The sequence below is a fragment of the Chenopodium album genome, chromosome 17 (genome assembly GCF_948465745.1).
Source record: "Chenopodium album chromosome 17, dcCheAlbu1.1, whole genome shotgun sequence".
Classification (NCBI taxonomy): domain Eukaryota; kingdom Viridiplantae; phylum Streptophyta; class Magnoliopsida; order Caryophyllales; family Amaranthaceae; genus Chenopodium; species Chenopodium album.
This window is the reverse complement of record NC_137850.1, coordinates 48,321,881-48,336,022: the sequence shown is the minus strand read 5'-3', so window position 1 is coordinate 48,336,022 and position 14,142 is coordinate 48,321,881. Positions and strand designations below refer to the sequence as shown.

At 35.5% G+C, this 14,142-nt stretch overlaps 2 protein-coding genes, 3 non-coding genes and 2 pseudogenes across 5 annotated transcripts; 3 read left to right on the top strand and 4 right to left on the bottom strand.

Moving 5' to 3' along the window:
* Window positions 1–835: 835 nt before the first annotated feature.
* Window positions 836–1,719, bottom strand: LOC145589214 (uncharacterized). Its single transcript, XM_081645762.1, has 2 exons — window positions 969–1,719; window positions 836–858 (listed from the first exon to the last, which is right to left on the bottom strand). Exons 1-2 carry the CDS (start codon window positions 1,717–1,719, stop codon window positions 836–838), a joined length of 774 nt encoding a protein of 257 aa, XP_081501888.1.
* A 765-nt stretch (window positions 1,720–2,484) lies between these two features.
* Window positions 2,485–5,544, bottom strand: LOC145589213 (dirigent protein 23 pseudogene; annotated as a pseudogene).
* Window positions 5,545–7,117: 1,573 nt separating this feature from the next.
* On the bottom strand, window positions 7,118–7,794 carry LOC145588324 (dirigent protein 22 pseudogene; annotated as a pseudogene).
* A 554-nt stretch (window positions 7,795–8,348) lies between these two features.
* TRNAA-AGC (transfer RNA alanine (anticodon AGC)) lies at window positions 8,349–8,421 on the top strand. Its single transcript has one exon. It is a non-coding gene; the product is annotated as a tRNA-Ala (tRNA).
* A 68-nt stretch (window positions 8,422–8,489) lies between these two features.
* TRNAR-ACG (transfer RNA arginine (anticodon ACG)) lies at window positions 8,490–8,562 on the top strand. The gene has a single exon. It is a non-coding gene; the product is annotated as a tRNA-Arg (tRNA).
* An 86-nt stretch (window positions 8,563–8,648) lies between these two features.
* On the top strand, window positions 8,649–8,721 carry TRNAR-ACG (transfer RNA arginine (anticodon ACG)). The gene has a single exon. It is a non-coding gene; the product is annotated as a tRNA-Arg (tRNA).
* A 452-nt stretch (window positions 8,722–9,173) lies between these two features.
* LOC145590034 (uncharacterized) lies at window positions 9,174–13,519 on the bottom strand. Its single transcript, XM_081646767.1, has 6 exons — window positions 13,150–13,519; window positions 12,526–12,640; window positions 11,753–12,409; window positions 11,180–11,291; window positions 10,122–10,180; window positions 9,174–9,471 (listed from the first exon to the last, which is right to left on the bottom strand). Exons 1-5 carry the CDS (start codon window positions 13,230–13,232, stop codon window positions 10,155–10,157), a joined length of 993 nt encoding a protein of 330 aa, XP_081502893.1. The 5' UTR covers window positions 13,233–13,519; the 3' UTR covers window positions 9,174–9,471; window positions 10,122–10,154.
* Window positions 13,520–14,142: the final 623 nt, after the last annotated feature.

Sequence of the window (14,142 nt, the reverse complement as noted above, 5' to 3'; positions counted from 1 at the left end):
TTCAAAAGCTGTAGAAGTAGTACTATTTGAATCATAAAAAGGTAAACGAACATGTTTTCCTAATTGACATGAAACACAAAAAATAGAGTTATGCTCCTTATTACAAGTGATTAATTTTCTAGACTTAAGAAAGCTTAAAGCTGAGTCTCCTGGATGTCCTAGACGATCATGCCAAGAGGGTGAGGCAGCTGCAGTGAGTGAAGTGGCAAGACACGTAGATGGATTGGTAGTGGTTGTGACTGGATAAAGATCCCCCGAACTATTACACCTCGTTAGTACTTTCCCCGTTCGAAGATCCTTCACAGAAAAACCAAAAGGGTCAAACTCAATGGACACAGAATTATCGGAAGTGAATTTTCGAACAGAGATGAGATTTTTAACAATTTGAGGTGCTAATAAAACATCACGAAGTGCAAGAGGGGGTTTAGGGTGAGGTAAGGTAGTATGACCATAACCTGTAACCGGAATGCGATGACCATTACCAACTAAAATATGGTTGTTTGTGCTCAAATTAAAAAGAGGCATGAGAGTACCTGAATTGTTGGTCATATGAGCCGTCGCGCCGGAATCCACATACCAAGAGTTGTCTTGCGGAAGGCTCATGGTGGCAAAAGAGTTTCCCAACTCTGTAGGAGTCATTGCCGGCCCGTACTGTGTTGGTGGATAACCCGAATAAAAGGAACTTGGGTATTGTTGCTGGACCATGTAGGCTGCTCTAGGAGGTTGGCCAGTGGGCCGTGACTGCTGCTGTTGTGGGTAAGGAAAAGGGGCAGCAGCCCATTGTTGTTGAGGGTACTGTTGGTGTTGCCCATAGCCCGGAGGTGAGCCGGCCCAATTAAAAGGTGGAGGTTGGGCTTGCTGGGATTGTGTTTGAGTGTTGTTGTTGTTTCCACCTTTGCCACGCCCTTTACCATTCTTGCTAGCAACACCTTTACCCCGACCACGCACCCCTCCTCTGCCGGCATTACCTCCACCGGGCCGCTGCTGATGCGGTTGAGACTGCGACGTCGTGGTGGTTTGTGAGGTGGTGGATGCGGTTTGAGCCATGAATGACGAAGACGAGCCTTGATCGTTCGAACGTCTCGTTTCCTCAAGAAGGAGACGAGAACGAGCAGTTTCGAACGAGGGTAGGGGGTCGGTCTGCTGTATGATGGCAGCCACCGTGTCATAGTCTGTGTTCACTAGTCCAGACACAAGTCTAATGACCAATTTCTGCTCCGTGACCGGTTGATCGACTGCGGCTAATTGATCTTTGAGGATTTTCAATTGTTGACAGTACGAATTGATATCCGAAAAGTTTGAAAGATGAAGGCTATTGAATTGGTTCTCAAGATACACGGCTCTTGTGTGTTTGTTGTCTTGAAATAAAGCCTTCAATTTGTCCCAAATTGCCTGAGCTGAGTCGCCTCTGCAGAGAACAGTTGTAAGTAGGTCCGTGGAGATAGTGCCGTAAATCCATTGTTTAACAATGGAGTCAAGACGGAGCCACAAAGTAGTTGAAATATCGGTTGGACGGGGAGTCTTTGGATCAATATGATCAAGGACGTTAAAAGCATGACAATGAACCTCGAATAACTCGACCCAATTCGAGTATTGAACCTTTTCCCGATCAAGAATCAAAGGAATAGCGTTCTTGATGTTGTTGACGGAGAGGGCCGGATGGTATTCCGTCGATGGTGGAGGAGGAGGTGGTGGGGTGGATTCATCGTCTTTAGCCATGGCGGTAGAAAGTCCGTAAAGATGTGCAGTTAATCCTAAGCAATTGCCAGCTAGAAGACAAAACAATTGATTTGCTGCACAATGGTTGACGAATAAACAAAGTAGGAAAAGTAGTTGGTTAATCAATTAACCAGTAAATAGGAAAAAAATTAAATTGCGGAAACGAAGGTCCCAAATTAAAAAAATTAAAAAAAACCAAGGGAAGTTGGAAAAAAAAAATTAATTTGGGATCGAAAACCTAAGCTGTGATACCATGTTGGATTTCGGGAAAACTCCTCAAACTGGAGTGTGTACCATTGATCATAATATATAGAGTTACAATTCTAGTCCTAATCTCGTTAGGAATCTAGTAAGATAAGTATACAAAATATATCAAAAATATATACAAAATATCCTAGCTCTGCGACAAATATTATCGTAAACTATAATATCTATCAGAAACAATTCAAGCAAAGAACAAGTTATCAGTCAATTCAGAATACAAAAAATCATATCTTTATACTGGTAAATCTTTACAGCTAAAAACTCCACAAATATTACAAAATTCTACATCTTCGCATAATAAAATAATATTCATGTCCCAAGCAACAATATTCACTAAATCAAACAATAAAAAACAAAGACCCAGAAGAAAAATTAACAAAAAGTACACAAAATCTTAACTTTAACTTTCTATTATCTCAGCTAAACATATCCCGAAATTTACATCTCTGGTAATTCATAAAACATTCAAATCCCAAGACATCATCCCAATTGTATGTCAAATCAAGAGGAGATCATAGAATCAAAATTACAGAAAATTGTATGTGTATTGGGAATTTGAGCTAGACATCAACATCAGGTTTGTATATCATTTGGGGTTTCAAGAAATCAAAATTAAGACTATACGAAGTATATATCTCCAAAATTACTTAAGCTCTCAAATCTGAACACTCAAATTTAAGCAAAAAAACTAACCTTCAATATATCAAATTGATGAAGATTCTGCAATTTTGTGGTGGCCATCGACTAATGAACTTAAATTACCAATTAATTCTATACTAGATCGAAACAAAAGAAATAAATTTATTTAATATAACGAGAATTTGAGAATCCCATTCGAATACAAGAAATACGCTGAGTAAAATTTATGTTTTTTTTTTTTTTTTAACTTTTTTATTTATTTTTCGGCTGCGTAAAAATTATGTGGAAGTTGGATGTTCAAAGTTCAAAGTAGTTAATCCCAGAACTACGGAGTACTTAACTAAAGAAAAACAGGCGGTTCAGAAATAATCAAATGGGCAAATTTGTCATTAGCTGTGTTGTTTAAGCAAATCCAACATGTGTGTTTTAGAGCCCACCTCGTCCGACCTGCTAGGCTTGAACATCTTGGTTATTGGGTAGAGTAGCCTAATAATAATAGGGTCAGGGTCAAACTTTAAGGGTTTTTAATGGACAGGATTTTTAACGACATGACCCTTATTGGATAGGGTTAATATAGGGCCAAAATGTTTTTTCAATTTAATAGTCAAACAAAATAGATAATGTAAAAATAATTACATAGATAAATTTGTATTCATATATACTTAATAATGACTTTGTTCAATATTTATTTTAATTGATATTTTGTTAACCCATCCATCATCAACCCGCTATTGACCCTATAAAATGTGACCCGATCCGCACCGACCCTGACTCGATCCGCCCAATAACCAAGGCTATGTGCAATTATTTAATAGCCCACCTCATCCAAAACTAAACTGTTTTATAACCCTAGATTAAGACTTTGTTTGGCAGTAGTTTTTGAGGTAGAAAAAAAAAATGAGTGTTTGACAAGGTAGCAGTTTGAGCACCGGTATAGTGGTAGAGTGAGGTAAGTCTTCTCAAACGTTAAAAAAATACTAGGGTTTAAAAGTAACACGTAACCTTTGTCAAATTTAGTTACTTTTTATATATAGGAATTTTGACGTATTTTAGTAGTGCAACTGCTTCTTTTGTCAAACACTCATACTATCAACAATTACTTTGACATCTATCCACAACTAGTTGACAGCTACTCACTACCCTAACTATTACCCGCTAATTGATCGCTAAAAACTAACCGCTACTGCTAATTTTATCAAACAAGACCTAAAATAAAGGGTTTTTTTTGTTTGGATCCACATGGTACCACTTTACTTTTAATTTATTTTCTAATGTATCATTTCATTTAGAATTTGTTACTACGTATATACACACACCCCAGTGTAATGTACATCCGGGGTCATTTGCTCATTTAATCAAACAATGTGTAAAAATTATTTGCTCATTTGTTGATTAAATGAGCAAATGACCCCGGGTGTACATAATAGGCTCTACATTTCATTAAATTTGTTTTGTATTTTTCGATTTGGCAGCACAAAAATTATTTGTTTAAATCTTTAAAGGGATGTTTAAGCCCTTAAGATTCAAAGGTCAAAATTAGCAAAAAATGACTTAATAATGTCTGAATTTAGGTGAAAGAAAAATGTCTTGATTTACATATTTTGATTTGTTTTGCGAAAAAAAAAATTATTCGATTAAAGTTTTAGGTGTCATTATACTTTTAAGGATCAAATTTTGAAGTTAAAAAAAAAAAAAAAAAACTGTCCTAACTAATGTTTTATTTTGACGTTTTTTTATTTAATCAAACTATTGTTTTATTTTGAAGTCTCGGGTCACTTAAGCACGAAATTGTTGAAGAGGGTCACTACTATAGAAAATCAAAAATTCAATATATAATTTTTGGTCACTTAAGAATGTTACAAAACATGAGGTTGTTATACAAGGAAGTACTCTGTATATATAGAGAATTTCCTAAATTAACTACTGTATTGAATACTCCATATTGAATTATTGTAATGCAACACTAATCAAGTAACCAGCTTATTACTTCCTCCGTTTCTATTTAGTTGACGCATTCAACTTAGGCACACATACATATTAAGGAGGAATGAGAGATAACGATATGTGGGGTACACTAGTAAATACAAGGTATAAAACTTACCCATTCAAAAAGGAAACATGTATGTTAACTAAAATAAACTATCTAAAAAGGAATACATGTCAACTAAAAAAAACGGAGATAAGTATTAAATAATGATCAAACTAGGAGCAAAGTAACGAACACCAGTAATTAAGTCAGTAACACTGAATAGTTACAACGAACATAAGTGTACACAATCAGATCAAACCTTTTTATTTTTAGTCCACAACATGCATAATAGATTAAAAGATAACCAAAGTGAAAGATGAAAGAAATAATTCTTAAAGGTGAAAAATTGTAACATTGTATCCAACAATTGCATTCAAAGAAGTAAGGTTAAAGAAGTAGGTTTGAGCCACGGCATAACCACGAGCCATACGGAAAACCCCAGTCCCACCAACAACCGGGAACTCCCTAACCGGATTCATGATTGAGTTCCGGCCAAAAATAACCACGGAGCTCCCATTATAGATACCATCAACAAAGCCATAATTCAAACCCATGATCAAGTTCACACCTTCTTGTGAGGCTGCACCATATAGACCTTGTGCGCGGCCAACAAGCTTGGAGGTCGGCTCAGGGCTTATGGTGAGTGGATCATCAGCCATAAACAAGCTGCCAAAGCCCAAGGCCGAGTTGTTGCCTCCTATTGGTTGCGCGATTAAGGCCACAGTCGGGGAGTCCCCGTTCATTATGTCGTGGAAGTAGAATTGTAGGACAGTTTTACGCTCGTGGCCATAAGGCTCAGTTTTTGCCCATGTCTTAGCAAAACTTGCATTTACAATATAGGATGACAATATCACAAATAATGTGACAATAGTGAATTCTATTGATTTTGTCATGGTTCTTCCTATTTGAATTGGTTTGTTTGTAATTGCAATTATATTATGTGGTTTATCCGTTATATAAGGAACATATGTAAAGCTTTAATTTGGTAGTGGCTTATTATATATTGTGAGTAGCAACTTATGAAAGACAAGTACTTCTCAGGGTTGAATTGCCTTAGCTTTTATTATAATCATCAATCATAGGTGAATTAATTAATATGGATTAATTTTTTTTCCTTATCTTCTTTGTCGTCTCTCAACTGGCAACTGATCGTTTGAATTTTTATTTCTAGGACAGATTGTGTCTACGGTTATTTTTTAAAATTAAGTTTGTAAGCTGATTAATATGTGTATGGTGCCTTATCTTGCCTACGGAGTATTAAAGATAATTGGTTAGTTTTTATTTTATTTTATTTTATTTTTATTTTATTTTTTTTAATAGAATTGAATTAGTTAATTTTTTTAAGTAATTTGAACTTTATAATTAATAAGTAAAAAAAATTTAGTTAAAAATTTAGTTAAGGTTACCTTTTTTTCCTTGACCTTATTTTAATCTCTTAAGAACGTGTACTTTTCACCTTATCAAAATAGGTTCCAAGATTTATAAGTTCATATCAGTTCAAATAAGTTACATTAATCTCTTAAGAACGTGTACTTTTCACCTTATCAAAATAGGTTTCAAGATTTATAAGTTCATATCAGTTCAAATAAGTTACATTAAGGTCCAATAAATTTGATAAGGTCTAATAAGTTAAATAAGGTTTAATGAGTTCTAATCAAGTCTAATATAGTATTAACCTTTACAATAACAATCTGTAATGCATGGTTGATTGTAACAAGTTGACCTTAGCTTCCATTGATTAACTAGCTGGATTATTAGCCAACCAACTTATTACGGCACTACCTTGCATTTTTTAAATAAATAAAACCTCGTTCATACTTAAATTAATACAAATGTTAACCATCATCAGCTTGCTCAATTATTATTAATTATATATAGTATTAATATTCATATAACGAACTTTAAATAATTGTGTATGTATTAACATGTTGGCATGTTCAAGTCTTCTATCCTCTAGGAGAGGTTGTTATATACACCTGGGTGTATATAACAAATTCTAATCCTCTAGTCATTTCACTCATTCCTCAAAAAAAAAAAAAAAAAAAAAAAAAAAAAAAAAAAAAAAAAAACTAGTCTAGTACGTAATGCTAATAATTTAGTTTGATTTATGCAAATAATTATTATTTAACAAATTAGTTTTCATCCCATTCCAATTGAAGCTTACTAAGCTACTCCCTTTATTTATCTTAACTAGCACAAAAAAATTCAAAAAAAATTTATGTGACAAATTACGTAGAGATAAAAAAAAAATGTAGGGAATTAATTTAGGACAACGTAATAAAAAAAATGTGAAAATTAATCTAAGATAGTGCTTTGGTGAAGGTATTATAAAATAATAAAATAAAAAAGTCAACCATTAATTTGATTTAATACTACCTGTAGTTGATGTACACTCCATTTCTTGCTTTGTGTAGAAAAGATTATACAACATACAACTCTACAAGTAACATTGTAACATTATACTGTTGTGCATGTTTTAATGAATGTGCAAAAATGAAAAATCCATCTTATTGGTGAACAACAGTAACATTATACCCTACAATAACAATCCCAGAAGTAACATTAAAATAGTATGTTTGGGCTATTGCATATCCACGGGCCATCCTAAAAAGCCCAGTACCACCAACAACCGGCATTTCTCTAACCGGGTTCAAGATCGAGTTCCGGCCCAAAATGTTGATGGAGCTCCCATTATAAATCCCATCAACAAAGCTATAACACAAGCCCATAAAAGAGTTCACACCTTGTTGGGAGGCTGAGCCAGAGAAACCCTGGGCCCGGCCTATTGACTTGGACTTTGGGTCTGGACCCACAGTGAGTAGCTCGTCGACCATATACAAGTTACCGAAGGCGAACGAGTTGTTCGGGTCAATGGGTTGGGCCTGGGCGATCAACGCAACGGTGGAAGAGTTGCCAATTGCAATTTCATGGAAGTAGAATTGTAGGACAGTTTTGTGTTCATGATGGCTATACAGTTCAGTTTTGGCCCATGTTGATGTTTCGGGCCAATCAGCCCTACCAAGGCCCAACTTTGCCACATAAGATGTGAATATCAAATATTTCAAAATAACAAATATTAACTTCATGTATTTCTAAATTTGGTTGCTTAAAGTTGTTGATAAATTTTCCCTAAAAAAAATGAGTTGTTGATAAATTTGTTTGTTTGGAAAAGAGATAAAAGGGTGTGTTTATATAGGGAATGTCTATCTACACAAGAACGGAGAAAGGGTTTCATTAATGCTACTACTTGTAAAAATGATGGGTTCCAACTCTTCCAAGCAACGAACACACAAGACACAACTACTTAATTTGACTTCTATTCTATATTCTACGGTGAAAATATTGCATGACTTTGCCTTAAATTGAAATTGGATAAAGTAAGTCACAAGTAACGAATCTAAATTTTTTTTTAAAATGATTGGAATATAAAAGGAATATAAAAGCATTGACTTTTTTTTTTTTTAATAATTAAATACAACCCTTATGTAGTTATGTGTTACATAAGGTGATTATGAAGTATAATGGGAGGATACTAGGATTGAGCCTTAAGAACAAGCCATTGATGTGTGTTGATGGTTTTGACAGGCAAGAAACAAAACATGCATGTTTATCAACAAGTAGATCTAATTTCACCATTTTCTCAATTCGTTGACAAATATAAGTAGAATAGAATCAACACTAATTACAATCAACCAAAGGGGATGTAGCTCAGATAGTAGAGCGCTCGCTTAGCATGCGAGAGGTACGGGGATCGATACCCCGCATCTCCATAATTACGACTACATGGCCCAATGGTTAAGGCGCTGGTCTACGAAACCAGAGATTCTGGTTCGATCCCGACTCCATGGCCCAATGGATAAGGCGCTGGTCTACGAAACCAGAGATTCTGGGTTCGATCCCCAGTGGAGTCGTTTTTCTTTTTATTTTTATTGCTGTCTTAAAGTTATACGCTTCTTATATTAGCTGTTATTGACATTGTGTTTGTAACTAACAATAGGACTCCGTGGCCCAATGGATAAGGCGCTGGTCTACGAAACCAGAGATTCTGGGTTCGATCCCCAGCGGAGTCGTTTTGTATATATTTAAAGTTATTTTTTTCTCTTCTGCTAAGAGTATGTTTGCATGAAGAAGTGTACTACCTCCGCAAAACAACTGGTTTGGCCATTGAGGAAGAAAGATGAGTTCATCAAGTGTTAACGGAAAGCCGGTGAGATTATAAGGTTTTGCACTTTGTTGAGTATGGGATCTCATCAATTGCAAGTCGTTTTGTATATATTTAAAGTTATTTTTTTCTCTTCTGCTAAGAGTATGTTTGCATGAAGAAGTGTACTACCTCCGCAAAACAACTGGTTTGGCCATTGAGGAAGAAAGATGAGTTCATCAAGTGTTAACGGAAAGCCGGTGAGATTATAAGGTTTTGCACTTTGTTGAGTATGGGATCTCATCAATTGCAATACTTGCAAACATGCTAAAGATCAGACCAATTGCGCGTGCTTTAGCCAAGTAAAGCAACACCGAAATGAATGTTGTTATGTACAAGACTAACTGAAAAGGGATAATATTACACATGTGGCAACGGACCTATAATTTCATTCCGATGTACAATGGTCTATTACAAATCATTTTTTTCGTTACCCTGAACTTCTACACTTAAGTGGTAATTTTAAATCACCATCAAATAAGAAGGAAAAGGTTAAAGCCCTTTAATCATTGGGGCTTAGCAATCCAGACAGCAAATGTGAATCAAATCAGACAGCATGGCCTTTGGTACATAGGACGCTGATAAATTCTCTGTATCATGTGGAAGAATCTACTCACATCTGCACAGAAACACAACTTTTTGGAATCAGAAACAAAATTTAGTAATAGTTGTCCAAGCAGTCATATCCCCTCTGTCAATATAAAGCACAACCATATATAATGATTAGTAAGACGGAACGGTTATCTACCGACTTCTTTGTATCCTACTTTAAGTTGGAACAAGTTGATGTCGTGACAAACCAACAGGTTGCAAGTTAATATAATAAGTGAATCATCCCATAACATAATAAGTTCATATGAATACTCCATGAATCCATGCCATACTCAAATCTGTAATATGACCAATGAAAAATCTAGGACATTTTTAAAATATTCATGCGTAAGAGACAGGATCACATTAGCTTCAAGTTACATTGATAATAAAGCATTTAACATTGTATTGATTCTATAAAATATTATACGATGCTATATTGATGATACGGAGTACATTTTTATAGAGTTAGTGTTGGAGCTTTATTTTGGGTGTAGTAATAATAAGCTGAACTTTACTTAAATTTAGATCATAATTTTGCAAGGAAAGACAAGAAAAGAAATCCAAGCTCATGCCAGCATGCTGCATGCTGGCATATCTGAGATGACACGACAGTACGGCACACATTTAGTGGCAGATTTCACGACTTGTAATACGAAGATGCAAAAGCAGAAATACCTATCGTATTTGACCTAGCAGCATAATCACGTTTCAGTTTGAGTGAACCAAATAGGGTACTGCAAAAAATCAGACAGACAAAACATTTAGATCTTCATTTCAAAGGTAAGATAAGAATACTACACAGAAAATGACATATTTCAAGTTCAGACACGCAGGATATTACAGAGGAAAAAAAGTGATATGTTTTCATGTCCTTCAACAAGATATGGAGGTTTATCATACAGGCTGCTATGAGACATGCATTAAAACAACATAGGCCACATACCCATACCAGCCAATCTTCAAATGAAGACAATTTGACAAATGTTTAACATATAACCTTGCTCATAAATCAATAAAAGCGGAAGGATAATGAAGGCTCAGTGGCAGAATACATCAACATCATCCACTGGCAAATTTGCAATCTTGCATGTTTCGGATAATGAAGCTCAGTCAAAAAGGACCTATTGACATTTCTTGGCTTACAGGTGAAAGGAAGAAATTTCCATTCAAAACTAAGTTTTCAAATTAGTCAGCAATATAAATATGAGTAAGGCACTCAATTTCCTAGCATCAATCATCCTTCAAAGGAAATGCATTCTCATTTGTTTCATAAAGTTGAAATGCTTTCCAGCTTTACTCGAGAGGATAGTAAAACTTTCCAAAAGATGTATTTTTCTTCAACTATAAGGTATAAGCCACAAATCATTATCCATTTTCAATGAGGCCAAAGATTTACTATTCTTTTGGATTACAATGAACTGGATTCAGTGAAATTTATGTGCTTAATTGTTGATTTTCTGTAAAAGCAGTCAGTGTGATGACAATTGGATTAAAGGAGGAATCCACTCTTCACTATATATAAGGTTGTGTACAATCAAATCCCTCAATGCTGTTCAGGAGCTTATTCGGAGGCATTTGGGCAATATAATAGTGTGACGTATAAACATACTATATCTCATTAGTCGAGGGAGGAACAAAGGCATACAAGAAGGTAGATTATGAAATATAAAGGTTTTAATGTCAGCAAACTTTGCAGTGGATTAATTTTTTGACTTCTTAAGGAATGTACTTACCCAGCAGGAAAATTGATAGCATCAAAATGAGTATGAGTCGCATGGAAGAGCTCAACTGCAAGCGTCTTGAGCCTTGCATCCTATTATTTAAACCACCGGAGCATGTAAAAAGCTGCAAAAAGTAATACAGTAATTGTTAGTGGTAGTTTGTAGTTGTCATGGTCAATGAATAATTAATCAAAATAACACAAGAGATAGAGGGGTGATCCCCTAAATGACAAGGATTTCAATTCTAACATACTGCAATAACTTCAATCAACAAGAGAGGCAGGGGACAGGTGTAGAGCAGTATCATGTAATTCAATGCTATCCAGAACTTCATTAGTAAATTAATAAATCCACAATTTTGGCTTGGAGATTGTAAAAGCTTTTGAATGATCAAACAAAACAGAGCAGAAAGATGAATAAATCAAGGAGGAGGAAAGGCCAGCAATTGGGAACTAAAAATTTATAAAATTTCTTTTTCAAGTGCAAGAGTTGAGGGGGAAAATGGTTGATTTGTAATGACTAAAATATTTAAATCACTATTCTGCAGGAATTGACCGTCAATTTGTGGAGATTAGTTCAACTAACCTTATTAATGCAACTAATTCCTCTGAATTGAAGTAAACTTGACGTTTTGAAGCCTTTCACCTTTGGTGTGGCCTCGATGGTTGACATAGTACTCATATTATCATCTCCGTCAGGAATCACAATCTTTAAAGAACCAGAATTTGGTGATATATGAGTCCTCTTTGCACTGCGTGTTCTATCAGCGTCACAATTCACATCCCCCCGTGTCCCAAGTGCTTCCCTTGCACTTAATTCTATGAGAGAAATAGGTTGCTCCATGTTAATCACAATATCATCTTTTAATGCAAGTGAACCTTTTCCCTGCATGTTGGATGCTGCACTGGTACTAGTGCTGCAAGCAGCAAAGTCCAAATCCTTTTTCTTACATAAATTCTCTTCCGTTAAACTATTGGAAGATTTTGCAATTTTATTTCTAGCACTCTTAGTGAATGTCTCAGAACCAGAGAGGAACATAGCCAGGTCATCTCGTTCATCTTCATCCAAATTCACCCATCGAAATGGTTGCTTTCCTTCCTCATTCAATGTATCACTCAATGTATCTTCAACACGGGTTATCAAGCTTTCAATGGCAACAAGGAATTGCTGGTGCCTTGCCATTCTACTATGATCGCGGCAATTTCCATAACTTAACCTCACAGCCTTCTCAAACTCTTCCAACTAATACCAAAAAACAATTATTACTAAATAACTTAAACGAACATCAAAATCAGACAACATACTACAGTTTGTACATACGGTTAGAACAGCTAAACAGAAATAATATTGGCAAGTACCTGCCATTTCGCAGTGCCAAGAGCTGTTTGAACTTCACGACGAAGCTCATCTAAATCATTCGAAGATAATCCATCTTTCTTCTGTCTAATCCATAATCGATAAGCTGATTCCAAGCTGAAGGAAACACCATTGAATTAATTACAAAACACCCCTTATAAAATTTTAATTGTTACCTAAGATTCTGGACTCACAGATTCATTTCCAACCATAGATACATTTCAATTTCACTCTTTACCTCAATAAAGATGCTCATAATTTCATTCTAAAACTAACATAGTTTGAAAAAAAATATACGAAGTATATAAAACAATAGAATAATCCGAAAACACTCAATAAAGAATACAAGAAAACATCTACAGACAAAATCCATTCACACTGACTAAAATTTGTACAGCATCATGATCATACCCCAAAAATAATTATATGAACAGCAATAATTATGCAATATTATATACTTTATTAATATAATTAAACTAAAAACTACAACCCATAAAATACTGGCAACAATAAACCCTCTTTTACCAACCACCCAAAAAATATAAAATTGAAAAAAAAAAATCAAAAATCCATGAAAAAAATAAAGGAAACCCAGATCGGAAAAAACCTAGAATAAGTAAACATACATGTCGGCAGATTCTTGAACTTCTTCAGCAGCAGAGAAAAACGCATCCCTTTGCCATAAATCAAAAGAATTAGAGACCAACATTCTTAAAATTCAAAAAAATAGTTCAAATCAATTATAAATTGATTGAAATAATCGAATTTTAGCCGCCCAAAGCAAGAAATTAGGGGGAAAAAATAAGTTTAAGGGGTAAAGATTCTGGAGAAATTATTATTATTGTTGTTGGGGTAGGATGGATAAGGGTTTTGGGGATTTTGCTTTCTTCTTCTTTATTCCTCTTTTGATTGAAGAGAAAGAGGAAGAAGAAACTGAAAGCAAAATAAAGAAAGAGGAGAGAGAAAGAAGGGTGGTTTTGCAGGCAATAAATCCAAGGAGGAGGAGGATGGTGGGAATCCTTTTTTGCCTTTTTATTATTATTATTATTATTATTATTATTATAAAAAAAAACAAAACGTACAGAGTCAATCAATTTACAAGAAATTGGTAGGGAGCCGAGATACAATCTGGGCCCCCACCCCTCTAGCTATAGCGAACCCGATCCTGCTGAAGATGTGAGCAGCTGCACGAGCACCAATATCCTGAGTCTTAGCGAACGCCTGAACCCGCTTCAGCAACGCAATAGAATCCTTCTCTAATTCCCCCAACGAAGAAAAGGAGAAAGGAAGAAAACCATAGCCAATAGCCCTGCAACGCGCCCCATACTTGTCCCGCTTCCGCTGAGCCGCCGCCGACACAACACGACCAGGAACGAAGTCAGACAACCCCGATTGTGTCAAAGGTGAAGACCCCGTCAAATCAACACATACATCAAGGCCTCTATCCCAGGAATAAAGCAGCACATCTGCAGGTCGTAGAGCCCCGTCGTTTCCTCCAATCAACCCAATGTTAACCTCCTTTCGAGCAGAGATTCCAGACCGAATACAAATATCAACAAGGGTGTCACGAACAACATTGTGCCGATGTTTAATACCCACCATCCCAGCACAAGACACTG